Source organism: Sus scrofa, chromosome 15 (assembly GCF_054392235.1).
Source record: "Sus scrofa isolate SSC_HxYL_T2T_F1_AM1 chromosome 15, Sscrofa_HxYL_maternal_Yorkshire_Landrace_v2.0, whole genome shotgun sequence".
Taxonomy (NCBI): domain Eukaryota; kingdom Metazoa; phylum Chordata; class Mammalia; order Artiodactyla; family Suidae; genus Sus; species Sus scrofa.
The window spans coordinates 22358278-22384822 of record NC_139397.1 but is presented as its reverse complement, the minus strand read 5'-3'; the positions used below and the strand labels follow the sequence as shown (position 1 = coordinate 22384822).

The 26545-nt window shown below is 35.1% G+C and overlaps 1 protein-coding gene across 8 annotated transcripts in view; it reads left to right on the top strand.

Moving 5' to 3' along the window:
- Positions 1 to 26545, top strand: part of ARHGAP15 (Rho GTPase activating protein 15) — a 623564-nt gene that overhangs the window by 398794 nt on the left and 198225 nt on the right. For 7 of the 8 annotated variants that reach the window (XM_084998895.1, XM_021076335.2, XM_084998893.1 and 4 more), the window contains one exon: positions 22197 to 22274. In XM_084998895.1, coding sequence (XP_084855021.1) covers positions 22197 to 22274 — 78 coding nt within the window. Of the gene's footprint in view, positions 1 to 22196; positions 22275 to 25990; positions 26066 to 26545 lie in introns of those variants that run through there. The other variant, XM_084998898.1, reaches the window with a different exon arrangement.

Genomic DNA, 26545 nt, shown 5'->3' with positions numbered 1-26545 from the left:
GTTTACAATAGAGATGATCCTCAAAGAAGTTCCATGAAAGTTTGCAGCAAATTTTCCTTAGTTTCTACTTCTGGGTTAAAATTAAGTCCAATTTAGTGTTTTTGGTATTTTCTGTTTTATTTTGTTTTGTTTTGTTTTGTTTTAATGCAACCCAATGACAGCCACCTTCCTGACAGCAATAGTGTTGTGCTGGGTCCAAGTTGGAATTGGCTCTTTGGGGTAGTCATGCTGGGGCCTCTGTGTCTGTAAGAAAGCCACATTCAGGGCTAGAAAGGGAAGATAAAATTTAAAAAAAAAAAAAAAAAAAAAAAAGAGTAAACAGGAAACATCCAGGGAGAGTATAAAAGAGAAACTGGGAAAAGACAACCAAAAGAAATCAGAGATGACAAGGTGGGGAGAGAGAAAAAAGCTGTGTTTTGCAATTAAGAAAACAAATGTTGATAAAAGGGCATGCTTGTAAGGTCTATAATGAAGAGAAGACAGACTATTGAACCAGTTGCCATCTCTGCTGTAGTTACCTGATACCTGCTTCCCTGATTCAGAGAAATGTACTCTTGCTTTAGCAAATGCTTCTAAGTTAAATCTTGTCACACATGGCAAGATTACACTGAATGTTCACAAATTCTATGTATAGATGTGGTTATTAATTAATTCACTTTACTTATTAGTGAAATTTCATGGACTTTATCTACATTAAGCAACACACAACGGTCTTATTATCAAAAAAGAGAGCTTAATTATAACAGAAGTTAACGTGGAAGTGAATGCGCAGTTCAATAACCAGAAAGGCTATCTAACATATCCAGCAATGTGGCTCTGGTCAAATCAGTCAGCGGATATTCCCACACTTTTGAGTCCAGAATGCATACAAATAAATAATGTCTCTCCCCAGATAAAGGCTGAGTCTAATTTCCATCCTCCGCCCCCACTCCCACCCTCTTTCTAAAGTTTAGGTTCTTAGCATACTTTTCCCTTGGAGTCAGTTGGACGGAAACAGAGCCAAAATTAATACCCTAGGAAATTAGCCTCTGGTTGTAGATGGAGGATTTAAATAATGCAACACCTCAACATGTCAAGATGCAACAGTTTAAATTATGCTTTGGTGGTGTCATTTATATGATGAGAATTCTGGGTCTGGGAGTTTTTCCATTATAAGCCCTGATATTCAGAAGTTAATAGTTCAACCATAAAAATAATCTTGGCTGAAAGTTGGCAGAATCTTTAAGCCTAAAAGCAAATGTTTACAAAATTTGAGGGAAAAAAAATGCATTTGGAATGCGTTCAGGTTTTCAAGAAATGTGAGTAATAATAATAATAATAATAATAATAATAATAACAACAACAACAACAAGGCAGTTAGAGATTTTCAAGTACTTATTGACTTGGGATTCAAAACTGGATTTGTAGTTTTTAAATAATTTTTTATTCTTGTTGTATTATGTAACCCAACTGATTACAAACTAAATTATCCACACTTTGACAAGAGTGTCACATCATTTTTTGAATTACTCTGTTCTTTATTGGTTGAACAAGAACCTATGTATTATATTTTTATAGACATTTCCCTAGCGGTTAAAAATGTGTGATAATTAAGAAGGCTTAAATTAATTCAGGAAGCTATAAATGAGACCAAAATACTACACTCTTTTGTGGGTTTCCTAATGAATAACATTCCCTTTCTAAATGTCTAGAAAAAAATTGCCTTTCCAAGGAATTTTCACACTTTCAGATGATGTGTGTCCAACTTAAGCATTCATTATTAATCTACATGTACAGTAAAAGAGACATACAGATTCCAGGATAAATGGTTGCATTGGTCTACATAATTGAACATGGCATATTTTCCTCTATAGGATTTTTTTTTTTTTTTTAAGGGCTGCACCTGTGGCATATAAAGTTCCCAGGCCAGGGGTCAAATAAGAGCTACAGCTGCCAGCCTACACCACAGTCATAGCAACGCCAGATCCGAGCTCCATCTGAGACCTACACCACAGCTCACAGTAATGCAAGGCCAGGGATCGAACCCACATCCTCATGGATACTAGTCAGGTTCGTTACTGCTGAGCCACAATGTGAACTCCCTATAGGATGTTTTAAGTAGTTTACTTATCTCCTTAATAGATTCATGTCTTGAAGATTCTAAATTCTATGAGAGATTATCTTACAGTCTAATGGGCTATTGAGTTAGACATGTTTCTATTGGGTTTAAATAATCTTTCCTTATCTAGTTTTATTCCTTTTTGCCAGATCTTATACTTTTCAAGCCACTTCCTATTTTCAGTTCAGAAAAAAAAAACAAACAAAAAAAGTCAAGAGCGGGACATTTTGAAAAGAAAAACTAATGATGCAAAACCAAAATAGATCTGAGATTATTCTGCTGGATGAGTTTTTGAGGTTATTGTAGACTGTAGACCCAAAATGTAAAATTGCACTCTTTTAAAGGATATAAGAGTGCCCTGAGGTATAGGGTGAAAGCACTATTTATAGAAGAAAAATATTTAAAATATCGCCTTTAGTACATTGTGTCCTCCTTCCTATAAGGAGATTTTTTAACTCTTCACACAGTGTCTTGAATATGACAAGTTCTCAATAAAAGATGAGCAAATGAATAAATTATATTCACCATTGTTTACCTCTTCACTGGAAAGTTGTACACCATTGCTACACCTGCACGTGGTTGACACTAACAAGATGAATGACCAGCAGTTGTTGGTTGAAGGCAGCTACAGGATATGCAGAAAATAGAGTGGTTTGCAAAGCTGCTTTCTAAACATTTAAACCACTTCTGATGATAGTATATTATTCTAACTGACATCATTCTTTCCCATCAATATTCTCAGCTATGTTGAACATCTGAAGTTATGTTTACTTAAAGAATTTATGCTCATCAATTTTTGGAATCAACATTTAAGTTCAGCAACTAATAGAGCATCCATTCTCTACTCATTTCTTCAGAGGAAGTCAGATCCCATTAGGCATTATTTCAACACCCATATCCTACTGTTTTTAATTTAGTAATTGAATGGCAATGATGACTTGTAAGTGACATGCCTGAGAATGGTCAGGCATAGGCTCGGGTCCCATAACCACACAGAAAGTTGAGCACCATGTCTTTTCCTTTAATTCAGACTTGGAATAACATGCTGGTGCTTGTCTGTGTTAGTTTACTTCCCTGTGAATGCCTCACCTTCCTGATTTAATATTAATTTTCTATGTAAATCTCAGGAAATTCTTATTTTGATGATAATTTTTTGAGTTTAAAGAGCCTGTCAAAGAATTTGCAATGAAAAAGATATGATCAGGTACACAGAGCTATCAATTTGAAGCTAATGAACAGAGGATACAAATACTCTGAACTCTGACATGGTTTTGCTATTGGATATTGATTTCATTTTCTCCAAATTTACTTAACAGCTTAAAAAAAGTTAAATTCTTCTGATGCTTTCAAAAGCTCAGTAAAGACTTTGAATACACCAGTGTCATTAAAATAGAAGTATTATCTATCTTGTTTTAAAAATAATGTTCTTGTTATGTTTTGCATTTTTGACAGTTTAGGCTAGGTTAACTCTTGAGTATTCCTACACAGTGGTGGGACACCAAACAGATAGTATTGTAATCACTGTAGTAAGGTTTCTGTACTTTTGTCTTGAATGTGAACAGTTGGCATGCATTCGAAATTGCATAGCATAATATTTGGGTCCGTGTGCTTGGTCTAGAGTTTACAATATAAAAATATAAATTTCCTCTGTGTTTAATTTTTTTTTTGTCTTTTTGCCATTTCTTGGGCCACTCCTGTGGCATATGGAGGTTCCCAGGCTAGGGGTCGAGTCGGAGCTGTAGCTGCCAGCCTATGCCACAGCCACAGCAACGCAGGATCTGAGCCACGTCTGCAACCTACACCACAGCTCACGGCAGCACCAGATCCTTAATCCACTGAGCAAAGCTAGGGATCGAACCCGCAACTTCATGGTTCCTAGTTGGATCCATTAACCACTGAGCCATGACAGGAACTCCCTCTGTATTTAATTCTTAACTGACATTTCATGCTTCTCATTCAATGTGATCTCAATGACCCTAAAGCTCCAATGATTCTTTCAATAACTTTAAAGTTTGTATAGGGGCATGACTCCTCCAGCTACTTTTTAATACTCAGACCTGAGGTCTAGGAACAACCCTTTTTGAATTTTCCTCTGACATCACAAATTCAAGTTTTTCAAACTGAAGTTGTAACTTTTCTCAACAACCCTGCTCCTTGTCTTGTAGTCCTTATGCCATAAATGGATTCATGACCTATTTTCCCCATTGCTGTAAATAGAAATTCACATCTCCTCATTGTGTATAGCATCATTCAAGTCTAATCTCTATTTTTTTTTACTATCTCTTGAATCTGATTCTCTCACCTTCTGTGCCCTTCATTGTGCTCCCATAATTTCTTTTGAGATAAACTCTCTAATTGATACCGTTTCCTTTGTTTTTCTTTCTCCCCAGACCATTCTTCTCAATGCTGCCAAAATTATCCCTTTTAAATACAAATAGGATTATATTATCCCTTCTTAGAACCCTTCCATCAGGATAAACAAAATTCCACACTAGTTATTACCATAAAAAGAATAAGCATGTGACCTCTGTCTACTCTCTGGTTTATAAACTCATCAGCTGTTTCCTATGCTCCAACTACATGAACTTTTCCAAAGGCTGATATTCCTTCTCTTCTCTCTCCTTAAAGACCCTTTCCCTATCTATCTACCTGTCAAATTCACTTTTATATTCTCTCCAGTGAATATTCTCTGACTCATCCTCAACCACCTCTCCGTGGTCTCATGAACATTATTTGACCCTTCCTCCATAGTTTCCAATAAGGGCTTTGTTTCCCCTACATAGCTCTTATTGCATGGAGCTGTAAGAGCTGGTTTCATATCTGTTTCCCCATCTAGAATGTGAGTCCTGGATTCTAGGGATTATATCTGGTTTACCTCTGCCTCCTTAGTTCTCAGGACATCAAAGCTGGCTAGCATATGGTAGGGGTTCAATTCGTGATGGATGATTAAATGGGTGGATATTATCCAAGATTTTGTTCCATCTATCCATTTATCCATCCATCCATTCTTAGAGAATCATGTACTATACTGAAGATTCATTGAACTGCTAGAACAGATAATGATTAAATGTTCCTTGAAGCTCAATGTAAAATCATATTATCTGGAAAGATAGAGAAAATGCCTTAAGAGTAAGAGTTGTTTTGTTTTGCATTTGCATCCTGGTATGATAGATGTCTATATCAACACCAATATCTATATCCATACTTATATCTACATCACATACCATATTAGCAATAGTCTATAATAACGTAAGACAGAACAGAGATGGAGCAATGTCTCTGATGTTCAGGTCAAGTTTCAGACAAAACTTTCTCATCCTTAAGAGGGAGAAAGCAGTCTCTCAACAAATGGTGTTAAATTATTTCATAAACCTGAGAGATTCAACTAACTAGAGACAAAGTTGATGCTTTTGAGATCTACCAGTGTCGTAAGAGTAGAACTATAGTGTTTCTGTTTCAAAAAATTATATTTTTTAATATATAAACCTCTAGACATTGTGCCTACCTCCCTGAAGGTTGGGTACAATTTTTCCCATTATCGCTCCCTAGGTCTCTTTTACTATCACCACTTTCCAGGCATCTATGATCCACTGAATAGCCATGTTTCTGATTATCTTTTCCCAAATGTATTAGCTTGCATTATTTAAGGCTGAATCTCATTTTATTATTTCCTGCTCGTATTTCTAAACTCCTTAAGTCCATTTGTATGATTCTTTTGTCTTCACAGATGTCCACAGTTCCTCCCAATTTAGTATCATCAGCAAATTTAATTAATGCTCTGTTTACCTCTCCTTCTAATGAAACCAGTCCCTTGTTTCATTTCATCATACAAAGTAAAAATGTATTGGCAATAAAACAGTCCAAAGAAATGTTCCCTCACTGTAGGAGGGGAAGTTAAGGATACAGCAAAGAAGCATGTGGTGAAGAGTGGACAGGGCAGCAGGGTGGTGAGCTAGTTTGCTATTGCCCTAAAGCAAAACCTTTTTCACAACAACCACACTTTGGCAGATTGCCTGGGATGGTGCTCTGTGTGTGTGTGTGTGTGTGTGTGTGTGTGTGTGCGTGTATTCTGGAAGGTAGCTATATTATCCTAACTGAGGGCTTTTACTAAAGATACATTTATTGACGTATTAAAAGCACATTTAAAATTATAAATACAAATATAAAGGTAAGCTAGTAACATTTAATCTGTAGTTTAGCCACAAACACAGGTAAGAATATGCACATCTGGATATATACAGGTTCACAATCATTTTCAGTGGGCCTTTTCTGACATTCACTACTGTCTAAATTTTTCTCTCAGTCCTTAACTTGATAAATGCTTTAAACCCAAATTACCCATCAGGTTTAAATCAAATTCCTTATAAATTGTAGATTTATAAAATAAGAGGATTTTTTCAGTTGTATCCAACAGGAAAATGTCAGGGAAAAAATACTTTAACCTGTAGAATTAATAGACTGAAAAATTGAACTCGATCAGAGAAAGAGGCCTAACCAGTTAACTTTAAGGTAGGCAAATTTATGTGCAGGGTTATACCATTAGTCTTTGAGGTTGTGGTCTTACAGATGTGGTATGATATATGAAAGGAAAACAAAGATGACATTTATTAAGCACCAACTATGCACCATGCATAATGCTAGTGCTTTCCAACACAACTCAATAGTACATATTTAAAGTACATATTAATTACTACCTGATACTCCAAACTGTATCTAGCTCCAGTGAATTGCTTAAACATTTGCCATATGAACAGTCAGTCTTCAGAATGTGGGTGAATTAGAATAAATCATTGACTCCACAGGAAAAAAAGTTTTCAAGTTTATACTTTGATTAGGACAGACAGATGGTAGACCAACATCTCTATTATTATATACAGCAGTCAATGCACGTTTGCAATGTTGAAATGAGGCTGATATATACTTTACATATAGCACAAGGTCATCAAACATGTCATCACCAAGGGATAGTGTTAACAAAATAGTGACTGGGAATATGGTTAAGTAGTTACAGCCTTGTATTGTTTTTTCAGTGAGAAAAATCTGATGCACGATGAATTCTTATGAGAGAATTTTCTCAGATGCCAGGACTTTACAGGCATAACTTCCATAAGCTTTAATGGGAGTTTCCTGCCAGCACCTGTTACATTGCAGAGTTCTTACTTTTCACACATAATCCAAGACCAACTTGGAATACTGACTTGGAAAAACTAATATAGTGAAACCTTCTTGTAATGTTTCCTCACGTATAATGTTCATTTTTTAATCCTTGGTCTGATATATGTATGACCATGTTTTCCATTCAAATTCTTTTCCCATAAGAAAGGCATCTTTTCATGAGCTGCTTATGGGTGGGAGCAGATAAAACAGTTGTTCTTCAGGATAAATAAATGGAGAAGTTATTAAGCTAGAAATTGAATTAATGGTAGAAAGCAACTCTTCTTAACTGAAAATAGTTCCAGAACTAGATAGTAGATTCAAGAGGATCCAACAGAAACAATTAGGGTACCATATGAAAAAAAGCAATACCAGTAGCTTTAAAAGAAGATCATGGCTTAAACTAATATAGTTTGGACATATTTTCCCATATCTTTACAGACGAATGTATAGGAAATTTTAATATTTAAAGGGATATTGCATTTAATCCCATGGATAGTTCAGCAGGGTCATGTTTTATGTAGAGGAAAAAGAGTTTAAAGAATTAAGATTCCATATTTTTAAATTAACTCCCACAAATTCCCATTGCTAAAATTAAAACTAAAACAAACAAACAAAAAGTTACACTTCTGTTTAAAACTATGGGAGATTGCACAGAACTACTATACAATCAACAACAACCTCCCTCTTCAAGATGTTTGAAATTTCCTCTTACCTATGATTTCTAACACACATGGCTTATAAGAATGAAAACACTTTCAAACTCAAAGTTCTGAATCGTTTATTGCCATTGTCCTGTTTGACAGCATGGTGGGCAGAGAAAACTCTTTCCACTTATCAAACATTGTCAAATATTAAATTTTAGCTCATAGCAGTATTTCATAACTAATACTGGTAGGTAACAGAATTGAAAGGAATCTGGAGTCCTGAAACCATCTGAAAGCAATTGCAAACCTGTTAGTGAAATTTCACACTGGGCAAAACATGAATTATGAACAAGGATAACTCCAGGACAATGATGATGTATTTGGGGTACTCATTTGTCCCCCTCCTTTTTCTTCTCTTGATGGGTGCGTGACTCCATAAGGTCCCCTTGAGCACTGTCTGACCTTCCATACCATTCTCCCAGCAAACCTCCCTCAGGAATATCATTTATACCTCAGCCTGAAGTTCAGACACCCTTATACGTTTGAGTATTACCTTGAATAAAATTGGTCTAAAAGGTATCAATAAATTGGCATCAAATCACTTTGTCTCCTATTAGAGTATATTCAAGCAGCAAAGAAGGGGTTTGGTTGTGTTTTGTTTGACGAGGCAAAGAAGAGATAAGGGAATCATATTGACACCTCCAAGAACAGGCTATGTTCCTGAGCTTAGTACCTTCCTCCTCTCTAAGGCTGTTGCTTGTGGTATATTTTGCTCTAAACTTTGGTGAAAGAATGTCACTGTTTTCTTTTTATTCTGGTCAATGAGTTAATAGAAATGCATTTGTGTCTGTGTATAACAGTCTTTGTTAAAGTTTGTTTGAAAACTTGAAAGTGGGTTGGGGATCTAGGACCTCATGAATCTGCCATTGTTCAATACCAGCCATCTCAGTTGAGGCTGAAGATTTTTAGGCTAAGTTACTGAAGATACTTAAGAACACTAGCAAGAAGAGGTATCTGATGGAGCCATTGGTCTAGACACAGGCAGCCCCACATGCAGTGCAGGTGCAGAAGAATGACGCAATGGAAGAAGTCTCAAAGACTACCCAGAGAAGGAGACAATCTCATGATTCCAAAGAAGAACAGTGTGTTCTTTCATAGCATTTCAGTCTTTAGAGCAAAGCCCTATATGGATTTATATAAGCTCAACTTTGGAAACTTGGTTTAGAGCATTACATTCACCTCAAAGAAAGTACATTGTGTAAGTTTTCCCAGAAGAAAGATAGATTATTATACTTCCAAAAATGGAAAAGTATTATGATAATAAAAATAAATTATGTTTAAGGATAAATTGTATTTAGTCAAACTGAAAATTGTGCCTCTTCTTTTCCAAATCTTTAAATTCAGTAAGAACATACCATTTTCCTATATCTTGGTGCATCTGAAAATAGAATGGTTAGCATTTGGATCATAGCAACTACCCTTCTGGATTAACTTGAAACCACCATGGTATACCCACTTCCTTTTCTGTTCTTCACTCATTACTTATTAAACTTGACTTTTATCCTTCATCTCTTCCTATCCCACATCCTACACGAGTGAAGTCTTCCTGTATTTGCCTTCCTTTTATCTAAAGTGTGCTCTCAGGAAAGATCTAATAGATTGATTCAAACTAAAGTATACGTGATTGGTGAGGTTTGATGTGAAATCCCTCCATGGGATTTAAAGGCAAAGGAATAAAATTCTAATTACAGAATTTTGGACAAAACTATATAAAAAATATTTTAAGATGGAATTATCTTCCCATAACATCTTAGCACATTGTAAATATAGCCTCTATAATTAATGTTAAAGCTAACCTTGGAAAACAATGAAATAAAATCTAGGTCTTCAATTTTATAGTCTTTTATTTCTATCTTCTATAGCACTTTTAAGAGTCAGCCATAGTAACTGATCATGGCTTTTCTAATACTACTTTCACAATTCAAAATTTGACAGATTTTGGTGGAGTTGGGAAACTTAAAACACTATTTAAATTTAAGAAAATGATAAAACATGACATATATTTGCAACTTGGTTTCTTACCACTTAGAAAAGTTACACATGGAATAGACACTCAATAAGTATTATGTTAATGAAAATCAGCATATGTAACACATCTTTAATATATTTTCTTTCCGTGACAACAGGTCAGAAATAAATGAAAAATGCTAAAATCTAATGAGAGGTGCTAAATATGTGTGTGTACATGTATAGCCTTGTAAGTGTGTATATGCATATATACACAATATTTCAATAAGACTTTTGATGTAGACCCAAGTGACAAATTCATCCAGAAGCAGGAAATCTGGTTTGTATTACACTAGTGCTAATGAGTTTAAATAAGAGAACAGTTGGTATTGGAATGTATTTTTTTAAGGCAACAAGTAATGTTTTGAGCAACTAGACTATGTGAAATTCTTTGCTAGATGGTTAACAAGTAGTCAAAAATGAAGCTGAGAAGATAGGTCTCTCTTACATCAGTAAAAGAACCTTTGATCTTTGCTGTATCCACAGTGCCTTGCATACCTTTGCTACATAATAAGTGCTGAATCAATATGCATTAAATTGCATAGAGAGTTGGAGTACCAACTCAAGGTCTTTCTATCTAGAAGGTATTGGAATTTTCCTCTCTCCATTTAACCACAGTGCTTCAACTGCAAAACAGGGAGGATTATACCCTAGCCCGATGTTTCTGTTTAGCAGAGGTATTAACAATACCCACTCAATAGTTCTCCTGTATTCTCAAAAAGAAAACAATGTATTTGTGTTTCTTAAGAAAAGAAAGTTCAGTCTTTGCAATCTCATCCACTGTCATGGTCAGGAGAATCTTCTTTGACTAGGAAAGAGTCTAATGACACAAAATTTCTCAGAAGTTTGGGAGAGAAACGAGATGTTAAAAAGAACTATCTTTTCTATAATTTTAAATAGGTATCGTGGGTATTGACACTGTCAACAGGCTGTAGACTATCTTGCCTTTGTGTCTGGAATTCAGCTTCTCTAACCCACTCTAGAGGCAGCAGCCAGAAAGGGCTCTCTTTCTCACCTGAATGCTTAGCAGAAGCAGGCTATCAAAACCCACCAGGAAGTGGCTAGCCAAAGGGTCTGAATTAGAGGCACCTCCCCAAAGAAGATCAAAAGTTATGCTCCACCAACACAGAGACACTGAGAAATGGTTGAATGTGTTCTAAATTAAACTGCCCTGGTGGTGAGCAGAGATCTGCCAAAATCTTTCAATTAATCACTTTTACCTTCAGGGCAGAGTTAGGCCTAAGAGTATTTCAATAGGTTTTTATTGGAACAGGGTTATTTCAGATATTAAACTATGTTGCACAAAGTAAAAATAATGTTATTTTTAAGTTGCTACTCTTGTTAAATAAAAGTTGGCAAGCATTCTTGGGGTCTGTATTGTGTCTGTGTATTTGTGTATGTGTGTGGCTTTTTCCTGTGCCATAAGCCTCATTGATTTATAAAAGTGAACAGCATTGAATTAGGTGGTAAATACAGTCATATAATATTTTCATTAATAATATGTTATAAATAATAGAAGAAAAGGTTTAAGTGTATGATTCTTTACAACACAATTGAGATATTTTTTGCCTACATCTTCAGCAATAAGTTAATTAGAATCACCTGCATTTCTTTGGGTGGACACCAAATGGATTGCAAACAAAAACAGATTAAAATAGCTGCTGGAGCTCATGGCATACAGATGACAAGATTCACAAAAAGGACAACAAGGCACTGAAAATGTTCACTTTTCAGACAATTTTAGAGGAAATTTAGCTCTTGCAACTTCTCTGTAAAAGCTGCTTGTAAGTGTTTTGCTGAAAGGCTAGAATGGCTTTGTTTCTGATCCCTTGATGAGTGAGAGAAATGTTTAAGAAAGATCACTTTACAGAGAGATTCAGGCTGAAATGTGATGACTGTGATTCAAGCCAAGCCAAAAATTACAGTTCAGAATGAAAGGGGAGGAACGTGGTTTGGGAATCCATTTTCCCACATTCCTGAATCTCAATCATCCCAGCCAATGTTTAAAAAAAAAGTCCAATGGAAAACAATGAGGTCACTTTGTTTAGATGTTTGAAAAAATCGAGGTGAAGGGATTGAAAAGAATGAGAATAGGATATATACATTTAAAATCTATATCGATTTCAAGTATGATGGGATCAAAGGCAAGACTTTATGTAACTGTAATGACTTCATCACAGAAGGAGCAATTTTTCAGTGTTTTCTTCTTGTTTGTGTTGGTAAGCCTTTTATTGCATATCTTTAACTTAGGAGTTTGTTGCTAAAATTTAAAATTTTAAATGGGCATAGTCTGTAGATTACTCATCCCTGGGCCCTAAACTTTCCTTAGGAATAGCATCTTCAGGAAACTAGTTTTCTTTCAGTAAACCTGCTGTGGCCATCCACTGCTTTCTGGACCTCAGGTTATGTTGGCATATTTACTTGCAAACCACCAGATGATACTGGCTGACCAAATTAGGCTTTTGATACTGTGACTCCTATTTATTTTAAAGAAACACCCTGAGCAAGTCACAATACCAAAAGAATGATTTATTTGCATCAGCATGGCCACAGCATAACATAACAATGGAACTCAAAGACTCAGAGAAGGCTATGAGATGAACCAAATACAACCTCCAATGTCAATATCTTCCAGACATGCGATTTTCCTTTAAGACAAGTGCTCTTACTTAACAATACTTGGGATCATTGGCTTATATTTGTCTTTAAGACTAGAATTTGAAAGAAAGACATATGTAAGAGAATTTATTAAATACTATTTCTAGGTATTTTTTGTTTTCTACTATCCAGAAATCATTTCAGGTGGTAATCTTTAGCCTTATCAAATCAAAGATGTTAGCATCCCTAGTGAAATTTCACAAGCATACTCCAGCTCTCTTGAGATCCTTCTTACTTTGAGTATATTTCTAATACTATTCAAGTCTTGATTGGTATAAATCTATAAATTATATTTATTTCTACCATTCTTTAGGCATCATACGCTTAGGCCTCAAATTCTTAGCTGAGTTTTAACAGACATGAAGACCCAAAAGTAAAAAATGATGGGCCGCACTTGAGATAGCATACTTAAACTAGCGTTTCATTTTATCCAGGTATTAAACACAGCACACAGATTGTTTCCTTCTATATCATAATCCATACTGGAACTTTTTCCCCTTGTCTTTTCTCTTATTTGCTTATCAATCCATAAATTAAAATACATGATTTTAAAGGCAGTGGTCCCAGTAGTAAGTTTGAATGGAATATGAGGTGCATTAAAAGTATGGAGACTATATGCAAAAACAAGCATAATACATAAAAAAAAGCAAATGTAAACCAGGATCTAGCCCTCTATACGCATACAAGTGTCATAGGACTTTATATATATATATATATATATAACTGCATTTCTGGACTCTAATGGCATACATATGCATCTCCAATTATGAGACAGTTAGTGAAATATTATGGCAAGAAGTCTAAATACAAGGGGAAAATTCCAATAGTGAGGAATGACACACATGGAGGAGAGATGGCTTCTGTGTTTCTGCTAACATTTAAGGAATTTATTGTTATTTTCCTCTACTTGTTGAAGTGGTCAATATTCTACTCTAAAAAAATTGGGGAGATGGGAAATTAATGCGATAAATGCTCTTTCCAAATTTTTCCAGCAAGGTGACTCTTTACAGGAATGCCTCGGCATAGTTAAAAGCAAGATAGCCAGCTCTTTCCCCCATACACAGTCTCTAAATACTAGTGTGGTAGATCTTTTCAAGGCATAAATGGTATAATATGGAACCACTAAGAAACAGGACCAGTAACACACATAACACTCAGGATATTTTATCCTTTTCCTATTCCAATTTTAAATTGTCTTCCCAGGTGCCCAGACAGGCTGATTAAGAGGTCAGGACAGGACAAAATAGCAATATGACATGACAGATGTGTAGATAGATTGATGGATAGATAGATAGATAGATAGATAGATAGATAGATAGATAGATAGATAGATAGACAGACAGACAGATAAAAAGAATTTGGCTAGGTCCCTTCTTACTTTTATTTCTTAGTATAAGAGCTTAAGCAGATGGGGAGGTGGGGAGGGAAAGATATGACAGTGATGCTAACCACCCAGGTGCTCAATGAAAAGTCCCAACATCCTTCCCTCTGGTTCAAGACTTTTCATGTTTGAGATCATTCTTTCCTTAGTCCCATATGTTGTTTCCTTTATTTGTGCTCTTCCAGTATTTGAAGTCTGGAATTCCCCCAATCTACAATGTATGCTACATAAAACAATATAAAATAATGGTTCACATCACAGCTTCTAAGCCGTTTTCTCAGGGGGAAAAAAAGGCAGCACGCTTCCTTCGGACACTTATTTTCAGTCTAATATTTTTTAATATTATCAATAAATACTTATGTCTTCCATATTTTAAGATAAAATTCTTCTTTTCCATATGAATATACCATAAAATGTTGGGTGGATGAAAAACCCATTTCATTTAGAAATAAGTAACCCAAAATGGACTGCTACCAAAATCAAACAAACAGGTGAAGGAACATTGAAGACAGTATTTTGTTATGATATGAAAAAGAAAAAGAAAAGCTCATTGGAACAATTGTCTCTATGAAATAAGAATCTATTGCATAGATACAAGGAAGGTAGGACAAAAAATCAAAATAAGATAAAAATGAAAAAGAATAGGCTCATGGAACAAATAGAAGATAAAAAGAAAACAATCTCAATAATAAAGGGACCATTGGGCAAGGCATAAATGACAATAGGAACTTCTAAAGACAAAAGAAAGGACGGGGTGAGAAAAGTATGAAGAATATACTTGGAGTTCCCGTCGTGGCTCAGTGGTTAACGAATTCAACTAGGAATCATGAGGTTGCAGGTTCAATCCCTGGTCTTGCTCAGTGGGTTAAGGATCTGGCGTGGCTATGAGCTGTGGTGTAAGTTGCACACGTGGCTCGGATCCCGCGTTGCTGTAGCTCTGGCGTAGGCCGGTGGCTACAGCTCCAATTCAACCCCTAGCCTGGGAACCTCCATATGCTGCCAGTGTGGCCCTGAAAAGACAAAAAATATACAGATACACATATATATATATATACACATGTACTGATCTTAGACCCTATATTAATGTTTTCTGTAAATATTAGATTTGGATACACATAGTATTTAAATGTTCATAATTTATCTCATAGGAGTCATGAGTATCCCATTTGCTATTATTGAAGAGAAATTATTGTATAGCAATATATTTACAAACCAGTGAAACTTTTGTTCCCAGCATTAAAAAGTCTATCTTTCTGAAAAATGACCCACCCATCCCCCCATTCAAGTTGGCAGACTGGAAAATCTTGTCTGATTCTCCGGCCTCAAAAAAAAAAAAAAAAAATGACATAATAGAAAAGATATGTTGGAAAAGAAAATAAGAGTGGTGCTGAAAACAGAAAAGGTGCCATCAGCAGACCAGAAATAGAAATTCCAGGAAGACAGAAAGCAGATGGGATCAAACAAGTGATAGATATTAGAGCAAAAGAAACACCATTCTCAGACAGCATAATTAGGCACAGTTCTTTCCAGGAATGTCCTAGAGAATATCCAAGCATGGAGTTAACAAATAAAAAGAACAAAAATTGTCAAGAGGGCAATAAATAAAGTAATGCACCAAGTATTTGATCTAACTAGTGGGAGATCTGGGTCCCTCTTCATTTACCTTGCACAGAGGAAGTTCTCACCTGAGAATAGGTTCTACAAAGGACAAATGAGAGGATGCTGACATCTGAGAAGGAAGGCAGTGGATAATGAGGTATCTCAGATTCTTTATAGCAGACATCAAATTAGAGAGCTTTACCCAGAAACAAAACAATTAAAGTATTTCACTGCAAAAAGACGTCCTCCTTACTTGGTAACTGAAGAACATATAGCCCACTATCTATTCACCACCCACCCAGGAAAACCTCACTCAGCCTGACAATTTAAGATAAAGCCAGTTGGGAGTAAAAACATGTGGACAGATCAATACTCATGAGCATGATTTATTCTAGTTAATTTGGTCTTTCATCATAAGGCAATCCAATACTTAAATATCCATCTTGAAGAAGTTCTAGATGGAGAGAAAACAGAGAGTAGAGGGAAGGCTATAAAAAACAAATAATATAAGAAAATGTTTTCTGATCAAAAGCACCTAGATGTAGATACATCTAAGTTTCACTTCTACAAGTTTAAAAAAAAAAACCTTTTTTTGTTTTAATCCTGAAAGTAAATGCAATTTACCGTCAAAGCATCAATAATCAACTTGATGTCAGACTTAACAGCAGAGATGCTAGCAGATAATGGAACATTCTTTTTCAAAGTTAGAAAAGTGAAAGTTATAAAAATCAAATAAATACTCAAATCAACAATTAAATATGAGGCAGAAGAAAACAGTCATTGAGATGTAAGAAATAAGTAATTTTATCAAACACATACTTTTATGAAAAAAATAAGCTTAAAGAAATCCAAGAAAGAATAACAGTGTAATACAACAGAGGAGCAGTATTTGATTCTGCCCTAGAGCTGCACTGTCCAATATGGTAGTCCCAAGCCACCTGTGGTTGAGTTATTTAAAATAAGATAAAATAAAATTTTAGTTGTTCAGTTGAATTAACCACATTTCAAGTGCTCAGTAGCCAGCTGTATGTGGTCAGTGAACACTGGTCTGGACAGTTAATATACAGAACATTTCCACCATCACATAAAGTTCTTTTGGGCATTGCTTACTTTGAAGAGATGAAGGAACCTAGAAAGGAAGAAGACACATGAGACCTTGACTTTGGGGAGATCTCCCTGGTGAAACAAAATTAATGTGGAACTCAATAACACTCAATTTTTAAAACAGTGACTAATGTTAGTCCATAGATAAGTCACAACATATAGAGAATAAAATGGAATATTCTAAACTTTGAGAATGTAAGCAATAGTAACATAAAGAATAAAATTGGAAGGTACGAGGGAGAAGACAAGGGGGAAAAAAAAGAGCAAATGCACTTATTAGTTCCTTATTTTTTATACACTGAGGTAATTTGATATTTTAAAATATAGAAATAGACAAATGTAACTAATAACAAGGAAAAAGAGGTACATAGTTCTAAGAACTATAAACTTTATCTTTTCTGATAGAGGGTGAATAAATGCTATTCAAAGTTGATACATTAATAAACATAAATGTGATACATTAACATCAATGAATAACAACAAAAAGGACCAAAAGAGAACTGTTAACTATCTTTGGACAGTAGGATGAGGTAAATACTTAGTCGTCATTGTATAATCTTGTGTGGTTTAGTTTCATTTTTTAACCAGGGAAGTGTATTGCCTCTATAATAAAAATAAATAAATAAATTTAAAGTGGTCATTACAAAGTCATAAGGTTTTCATATAGAATAAAATCATTCTTATTTGATAGTCAGAGTAGTGTCAACTATTTTCTAAGGTAGTCATTCTTGAAGGATGACTATCTCACAAAAAATAGTTAAATAAAGCTGGCAAAAGATACAGAATAAATACAAGCCATTAAGACAGAGTAGAAATTAAATTTAAAAAGAGTTTCCAATTATACCTTGTACTCTCGGTCACTGAATTTAAAGGGTGTGATCTAATAAGTTAACAATATAAAGTTGGAAACATTTCACTTTAAAGGAGGAGGAAATGTGTGCCATTCAAAATGGTACAAAACCTCTCCTCATATTCAGCTCTGAAACTAAGCTGGACCTTCAGAAAGATGGGGAAAGAAATGTGCACTACTCTTTGGGGGCAGTCTGGGTGTTCCTGCACTCAATCGTTCTTGACAGAGGGTGAAGCCAGAAGACCAAAGTATTGTCAGAATGACTCTTCTTGTGGTAGCTCTGGCCTCCTAGGAATTAGGAAGTTCCATAAAGCTCAGGAGAGAGACTGTGCAAAATTCCCAGCCCACATTTCAGACTCCAGAGTTTCAGATGCATTTTGTTATGTTCCAGAAAAACAAGCAGGCTTTTTGGGCACACACCTCAACCAGGCTCAAACTTCATGTCTTCGTGGTCTGTCCATCATTTGAGCTACTAAGAATGCTACCTAATCCACAGTCTGCAACTATTTTTAACAGGCTCATCTGCATTGTTAAAAACTGCCCATATTTTGGCAGATAAGCCAGTCAACTCTGAAAACAGTGCTGGTCTCTTAGATTTCTTTTTTGGAAAGTGGCTAAGATTTATGGTGGGAATTACTCATGACAACTGCATTCTTTCCACTGGCTTTAGACCACCATTTGCTTTAATAACTCCTAATTGTGTGTCTATCCTAGTCTAAGCGTCTTCAGAAAAAAAAAAAAGAAAGAAAAAAAGGTGGGGGGAAGACTTTTGAAAATCCCTTGCAACAAAACCCAGTGATTTCTGTCAACAGTAAACTTAAGAAGGTCAGCTGATGGGGAACAAATAAACCAATGTTTCTGTGACTGTGGACTTCTTCAGAGAATTTTTCATTAACAATACATTAATGCTGGCCTGATAAAAAATATCTATAGAATGTTTCAGTTTCACTGTGTTCCCAAAGTATTTTTAGTGTAACAGGCAAAATTCCAGTCAGCATTTTCAGTCATGGTAGTTTCTTGAAAGAAGTACCTCTTAAAGTGATTTTTCTCCAAACATCACCGAGCACAACATGGGTACCTTGAAGACATTGCTCATTTAAGAATCATAAGAGGTCTAATTATATTTCCAAAATAAGTAGTTTCCAATCCAGCAAGGATAATGTGGTCATGAAAAGGATGTCCAAGTCCACCAATTCACATTGGTTTGGTCTGGCATAACTTTCAAAGTTCTTGGAGCAAAAAGAGGATGGCACGTGAATTATTGTAATTTGGCTTCAATTCCCAGGACTTAGGGTTAGCCATTCTGTGAGCCATTCAGGGGAAAGCTAACCAAGTATAAGACTTTACCTGTATAATTTATAACTGCTAAAATTCACTGATAGATTCCAGATTATTTTGCAAAATGTAATACCCTCCTTTTTAATATGTACTTTGTCATTTTCACCTCTATGTAATTTCAAAAGTATGATAGCAGAGGAGCATGAGCCATTCAAAGCAGGAGCCCCCAACGTCAGAGATTGTTATCCTCCCCAAGATAGATGGTGTTGATATATCTGAATCTAAAGGGCTTGGAAGTTGTGTCAAGTTAGATACAAATGGCATCTAATGTGTTTTGCTTTATTCCTTCTTACTTTCTGGTTTCTATCCTAAGCTACAAGGCAGTTTCTCTACTGGCACTGAGTTCTCCAACCACACTGGTCACACTGGTCTGAGTTACCCTCCCTGTCTCCATCCCCAGCCCTCCCTTCTTTTATTCTAAAAGGAAATTGGGTTATTAATTTAGGGTAAGTCTGCTTTGTTTGAACAGTATAGTGCTTTCCAATTGCTCATACGTAATATATCCAACCCATATTGCTCTTTCAAATGTTTTTGATTAACTGAACTTAAAAAAAAATTCTGCTGAAATTTATGAAAGATCAAAGGGATACTTCCTATGTTTTAACTTTAAATTTCTATAAGAGAAAATGTTTTTAGATACTGGGAAATTTCAGTAATTGAAATTCAGTTTATAGCTTTAGACAACATATGCACTTCAATAACATATAAAATAATATTGGAAAAGAAAGAATTCTAGCTTCAAAATAGAAATGCACTGATTTTATATCTATAAATATACTTATTAAATGAATTTGCAATAAAAATTCAAATAATTTTACTTATAGTTAGCCTTTGATAAAGATCCATTTAATTAGTAAAATAAAAATAGATTTAAAAATAAATATATGGTAAATTTTCTCCTTCTGTATTATAATAGCTATCAATCGGCATTTCATCTTTAATTGTTATTTAAATAGGGCTAATTTGACTGATTCTTTAAAAAATATATTAAGATTACTTGTTTGGTGAATGTAGACTTGCATATTCCATTGATGTTTCAATTTTCCAAAACATTCTTTTTCTCAAATTCCTTCAGAGCAACTGATAACTCATGGAGAAAAAAATGAGGGCCACATTTTCTGTTTGTGATGGAAAGCAAGATGTCATTTTTCACCATTCATGGTTCTAAATGACCTTTGACTATTTCCAAACCAAAAACTATCACCAAACTTGACATCAGTGAACATTTTTTCTGTATACAATATGGAGCCACTGAAGGTCATTTTGGAAAAGAATTTCAAAATATTTTCCCTAATGGCTATATGTTCAGAAAAATTACACATATCTTCAAGAGGGGAAACTTTGGAAGGGACACACTTACTTGAATGCATAAGTTTTAATATTTTAGAAGTCTGTCACATTATTTAAAATTATGTAGGTTAAAGCTATATACCAAACACTATTGTCAAAGCAAAGAAGAAAATGTTTGATAAATTCTAAAGTTCTAAGCATAGGCATAAACTTAAGACCAACATGGTCCAACACTAAAAATCGAATATTAGAAAAGTTTTAATTAAGACAATTGTCACATTGAAGTTGTCAAATGTACATCATGCTTAAAAACAGACTGAAGTGCCCTTTGATTAATGGAGCTATTTTGTACATCAGGAAAAAATAAGAATGCATCTGATTTTTATAAATGTTTCTTAGACGTTTTCAGTACACACTATTAGGTGTCCAACCTCACCTTGATTCCTCAAGAATTCATAAATTCATAGTTTGCTGGTTGGAATAGAGACTCTGTAATTTATCATTAAATTGTTCCAGAACTACAAAAATCAGACCAATTAATACATTTGTTAAGAGGTATTCCATTCTATTACCATTATATACAAGTTATTACATGGAAGAGTAAACACCATAGTGAGGACAAATAGGTGGGGAACACAGAATTGTTAAGCCAGTGTAAATACTCTGTATGATATTATAATGATGTATACATGTCATTAGATATTGTCAAAACCAATAGAATGTACAACACCAAAACTGAACCCTAATGCAAACTATGGACTCTGGATATATCAATGTACTTTCATTAGTTCTAGCAAATGTACTACTCTGGTGGGGTATGTTGATAATGAGGAAGCTATGCATGTGTAGGGGTGAGGTGTATATAGGAAATCTCTGTACCTTCCCTTCAATTTTGATATAAACTTAAACTTTTTCTAAAGCACAAGGTCTTAAAAGTCAATGGCTGATAGTTTTGAATTATGTTATTAATACCAATATTACACCTTATGTGATTCTACCCTCACCTATTGATGATATATTTTGCACAAGAGCAGAAATGTTCCTACTATAAAGTACATAAAAACAGAGATGGTAAAGCCGTAAAGTGGCTCATACCATGTCAGTAAAGAGCTTTACAAGACTTTATTCTAGCATGGTAACTTCTACCAATTTATTTAATACTTACTGTTGTGAATTACAGCGTTCATCCATGGTGCTATGCCACCTTCCTGGAGAAACTGCTGAGATACTGACCTGTACATTAATTGGGAATCTCACCCAGGCCTCTTTGAGGGCCTAGACACATCAAGTAATATGCAGTCCAGACATTAAGATATGTTATCAACATTTCTTATCAACAGTAATAGTGTTGAAATAAATATTTCTCCTTTTATTTTTTTTGTCTTGTTTTTTAGGGCCACACCCACTGCATATGGAGGCTCCCAGACTAGGGATCGAATTGGAGTTACAGTTTCTGGCCTACGCCATGGCCACAGCAGGATAGAATCTGAGCTGCATCTGTGACCTACACCACAACTCACGGCAATGCCAGAGCCTTCACTCACTGAGCGAGGCCAGGGATTGAACCTATGTCCTCATGGATACTAGTCAGGTTCATTACCACTGAGCCATGATATCAACTCTGAGTATTTCTCTTCCATTTTCCTCTTTTTTCATCTTTTTGATAACTGGGTCATGGAATAGATGCTATAAATAAATGTATAGAAAACAAATGGTTGATTATCCAAACCCACTGCCAGGATAAGCTATTTTGAATAATTATAGATGACTAGATATAAAATTATCTGAAACTTATGTCACCATTTTGTCAGGAATTTGCTTTTTTTCTTTGCCATACCCTTGGCATGCAGAAGCTCACTGAATCTAACTGCTAGGCCACCAGGGAACTCCTTGTCAAGGATTTCTTTTTATTTTTCCCTCTGTAATGGAACACCCCATAATTATTCATTTTTTTCTTTTACTATCTCAGTTCTTATCAGGTGAATATAAAACATGTCATTTTGTTTTCAGGTCTGAATGTTGATGGAATATATCGAGTTAGTGGCAATCTGGCAACAATACAGAAGTTAAGATTTATTGTCAACCAAGGTAAGTGATTTTTTCACTTAAGACATTTTTATAAGTAGTTTCATCTCTAACAACATTTCTTATTCTGTGCTGAATGTATTATGAATATACAATGATAAAAGCTTTGATGGGATAAAGAGAAATTTGAAGAAATTAAATGATTATCACTAGAAAAGTAAAAGATAGCCAGTGTATTTGGAGATGAATAAAGAGAGGGACCAACTATTACTTTGTGTGAAATAAACAATGTGAAATATGATAAGCTAAAAATGAAGAAGAAAATAAGAAAAGAAAGAAATAAAGTAGCTTTGAAAAATTGTACTGGCATATAATACACACTTAATATATATGTTGATAAATCAGTGAATGGTGGAAAATGTAAGTGTCAAAATCACAGATGTTATAAATATCTATATTAGATAATTAAAATAATTAAAAATTAGGAAATACACATATTATCAAAGATTTACTAATACAACAATGAAATAATGCTATAAATCTATTAGAATAGCTAAAATTTAAAACATTGACAAGACCAAATGCTGACAAGGATGTGTAGCAACAGGAAGTCTCATTTGTGCTGGTAGATATGGAAAATAGTACAGCTAATTTGGAAAATAGCTTGGTAGTTTCTTAGAAAATAAACATATTCTTACCGTATCACCCAGCAATCGTGCTCTTTGGTATTTACCCACATGAGTTAAAACTTAGGTCCACACAAAAAAACTGCACACAGATATTTCCAGCAGCTTTATTTGTATTAGGTAAAAGTTGAAAGCAACCAAGATGTGCTTCAGTGGGTGAATGGATAAACAAACCTTAACACATCCATATAATGGGTTATTGTTCAATGATTAAAAAAAAATGAGCTATTGAGTCTCATTTCAGAAAGACTTGGATGAAACTTAAATGTATATTGCTAAGTGAAAAGAAGCCAATCTAAAAGGGCTGTATACTGTGTTGTCTCAGCTATGTGACAACACATGGCTGGAAAAGACAAAACCATGGAAACAGTAAAACATCAGTGGTAGCAAAGGCTGTGAGGGGAGAGAGGGATGAATAAGGAATTTTTTAAGATCACAAAACTATTCCATTTGATATTGTAATAGTGGATACATGTCATCATACATCTGTCAAAATCTATATAATACACAACACTAAGAGTGAATCTTAATGTAAACTATGGACTTTAGCTAATAATAATGTATAAATATTGGCTTATCTATTGTAACAAATGTGCCACAGTATTGCAATATGTTACTAATGGGGGAAATTGTGGGGGGATGGGAAGGGTTAAGGAGAGGCATCTGGGAACTCCTTGATTTTCTGTTTAGTTTTTCTGTAAACCTAAAACTTCTCCTAAAGACACTGAATTTAAAAAATAAAAAATTAGGAAATTTTAAAGAAAAAAAAAAGGAGACTAAAACATCTTGAGGTGATGTTACAGATAATTCACAGGTTTAGAATTAGTCAGGTGGGATAAAACCTAGACCCTTTCTCCTTGTGTCGTTAGCATCTTATTTAACCCCCCATGCTCTGTTTCTTACAAGTGAAACAGGAAGAAAGTGCCTTGGAAACATTTGTGAGAATTAAATGAGATAGCATGTTATATTTCCTTAGTAAATAGTAACATAGCAGAATCGTGGTAGATGTTCAATACATGTAAGTTTCCCTTTCACTTACGAACAGTCAATGATGTCTTATTGCTTTCAGGAGAATGAACACAAAGTCTCCATAATTTGGCTTTCCATCTCCTTCTAGCAGCTGAAGTTCCTCTGAATTTGCTTCACAATACATTCCTAACTATTCTTCCATATTTACATACTGTTTCATTTCTTCATACCTTTGCATACTCTCTTCCATATACTTTAAGCATCCTCCTGTCTTTTCCTTCCCATCCCAGGTATACAAGCTTCCTGCCTGACTACATTTCACCTTATTCTTCAAGGCCCAGATTGTAAATAATTTTCTTCAGGAAGTCTGCAACTTTCCTTCAGTCAGATTTCTTCTTTTTGTGCCCATTACCCTTGGTAGTTAAATTTGCCATCTTACAGGCACATCTAACTTCAAAAATCCCATCTATTAAAGGATCCAGAGATTTAATGCCACCTTTTAGAGAGAATTTAATCCAATATATTCCGTGATTATATTTTAGAAACATTAAAATATGAAAGTCTTGATGTAAAAAAAGAGGAGATGGGATGAAACATCTGTCTCCTCCTTGAATTTCTGTACAACCAAAATGGTAGGATTTAGATCATCTTTGTATCTTCCCTCACCAACCACCAGTAGCCCTGGAGCCTCCATACAGGGACCTCTTTTTTTTTTTTTTTAATTACTCAATGAATTTATTACATTTATAGCTGTACAATGATCATCACAATCCAACTTTATAGAATTTCTATCCCACAAACCCAGCACATCCCCCACTCCCCAAACTGTCACCTTTGGAAACCATAAGTTTTTCAAAGTCTATGAGTCAGTATCTGTTCTACAAAGAAGTTCATTGTGTCCTTTCTTCAGATTCCACGTCAGTGAAAGCATTTGATGTTTGTGTCTCACTGTCTGACTGACTTCACTTAGCATGATAATTTCTATGTCCATCCATGTTGCTAAGAATGGCGGTATTTCATTCCTTTTAATGGCTAATATTCCACGGTGTATATATGTACCACATCTTCTTTATCCACTCCTCTGACAGGTTGTTTCCATGCATTGGCTATTGAAAATAATGCTGCAATGAACATTGGAGTACATGTGTCTTTTTGAGTCATGGTTATCTCTGGATAGATGCCCAGGAGTGGGATTGCTGGAACAAATGGGAGCTCTTAATATTTGTTGTATAATATATGCTTGTGTGGGGGGGGCAAATAGAAGTATTAATACTGAGGATTATTAACCTCCCCAGCAGTTCAACTTGGTTTGAAGTGTTAAATGCAGTGTTTTTGGTCAGTGGCTACAGGATTCCTATTTCTGAGAATCTCTGTAACTGAGAATCTGTTTGCTCTGTTTGCTCACTAATATGCACCTTTGTCTTTCACAATTACTCTCCTTCCTGGGCAAAAAAACAGAACTAAACTTTACCTCACGTATTTAGCCCGTTTGGACTGAACCAGAGTACACCCTCTGTGGATAAAAATTGGATAAAATAGCCCCAGCTTTTTATAACCATTCCTGTTTATAACTAGCTAAAATCATTCCTGTAATATATTTCATACTGAAACCATATCCTGATTGGGATTCTAGACAGCTGGGCAACACATTTCTTCTACAAAAAAGAAGTCTCAAAACAGAAGTCATGCTAGAAACAAACACTAGTTGCATTTCCTGCCTTAAAAAAAAAAAATTATACTCAGCAGTTTGAAAAGGCAAAAAAAAAAAAAAAAAGCCTGCAATGAAAATATGAAATCTGTCCATCTCATCTTTTGCAATCCAAACTTCAGCATCCTCTGGGGCTGTGTAACTGCTCATGTTTCCATAAGAGTTGACAATGTAAAGCTGGACAGAGGCCTGAGTTGGTATCTGGTAGCACAGAATTGTCAGTAAACTGTCTTCCTAGTTTATAGCATTGTCAGAATGCAAAACACTCAACACAAATTATGCTATATTAGGACCTTTGGTATAGTGATTTTGTCCAAGTTGTGTTGTGGAGTTTTTGAATTAAATGATAAAAGATATGTATATGCCAGCTTTTCTCAAATTTTGCTAATCAGATTACGTTGTGAATGCAATTTCAGGAGTGGACCTGTGACATTGGTAGTGACACCATACCATCCTCTCCATCTACATGCTGGTTGCTGACAGCCAAGCTGATGTAGAAGAGAATTAGTGATGGATACAAAGAGGCTGAATGTGTACATTGTGACCCTCCCCCCGTGTGTGTGTGTGTGCACGCATGCACGCGAGCGCTCCTGCACTCACACCCATGCATACAAGGAAATAAATTGGCAGTGCAGGGATAATTCCGTGAAACAAATAAAGGGACGTATGAATGCAGTGCATTTTTTTGCTGTATTCAAAGGTGGAACATGGCTGGCTTGGGCATGCTCTCTTTGTATTAATACCTTTTATCTCCTCCATGTTCACACTCCACAATGTTTCCTTTTTAGAAGATTCTAAATGTACATTTTTAAAATGAACAAGCCCTACCCACCATTAGACTAGACAAATGAAAACTGATTTTGGGGATTTTCAAGAACAGTTTAATTGCAATTTATGTATTTCACTAACTTTCTTGAATACTATAATCATCAGCAATTCTAAATACACCAGTTGAATGATTCAATTTGTTT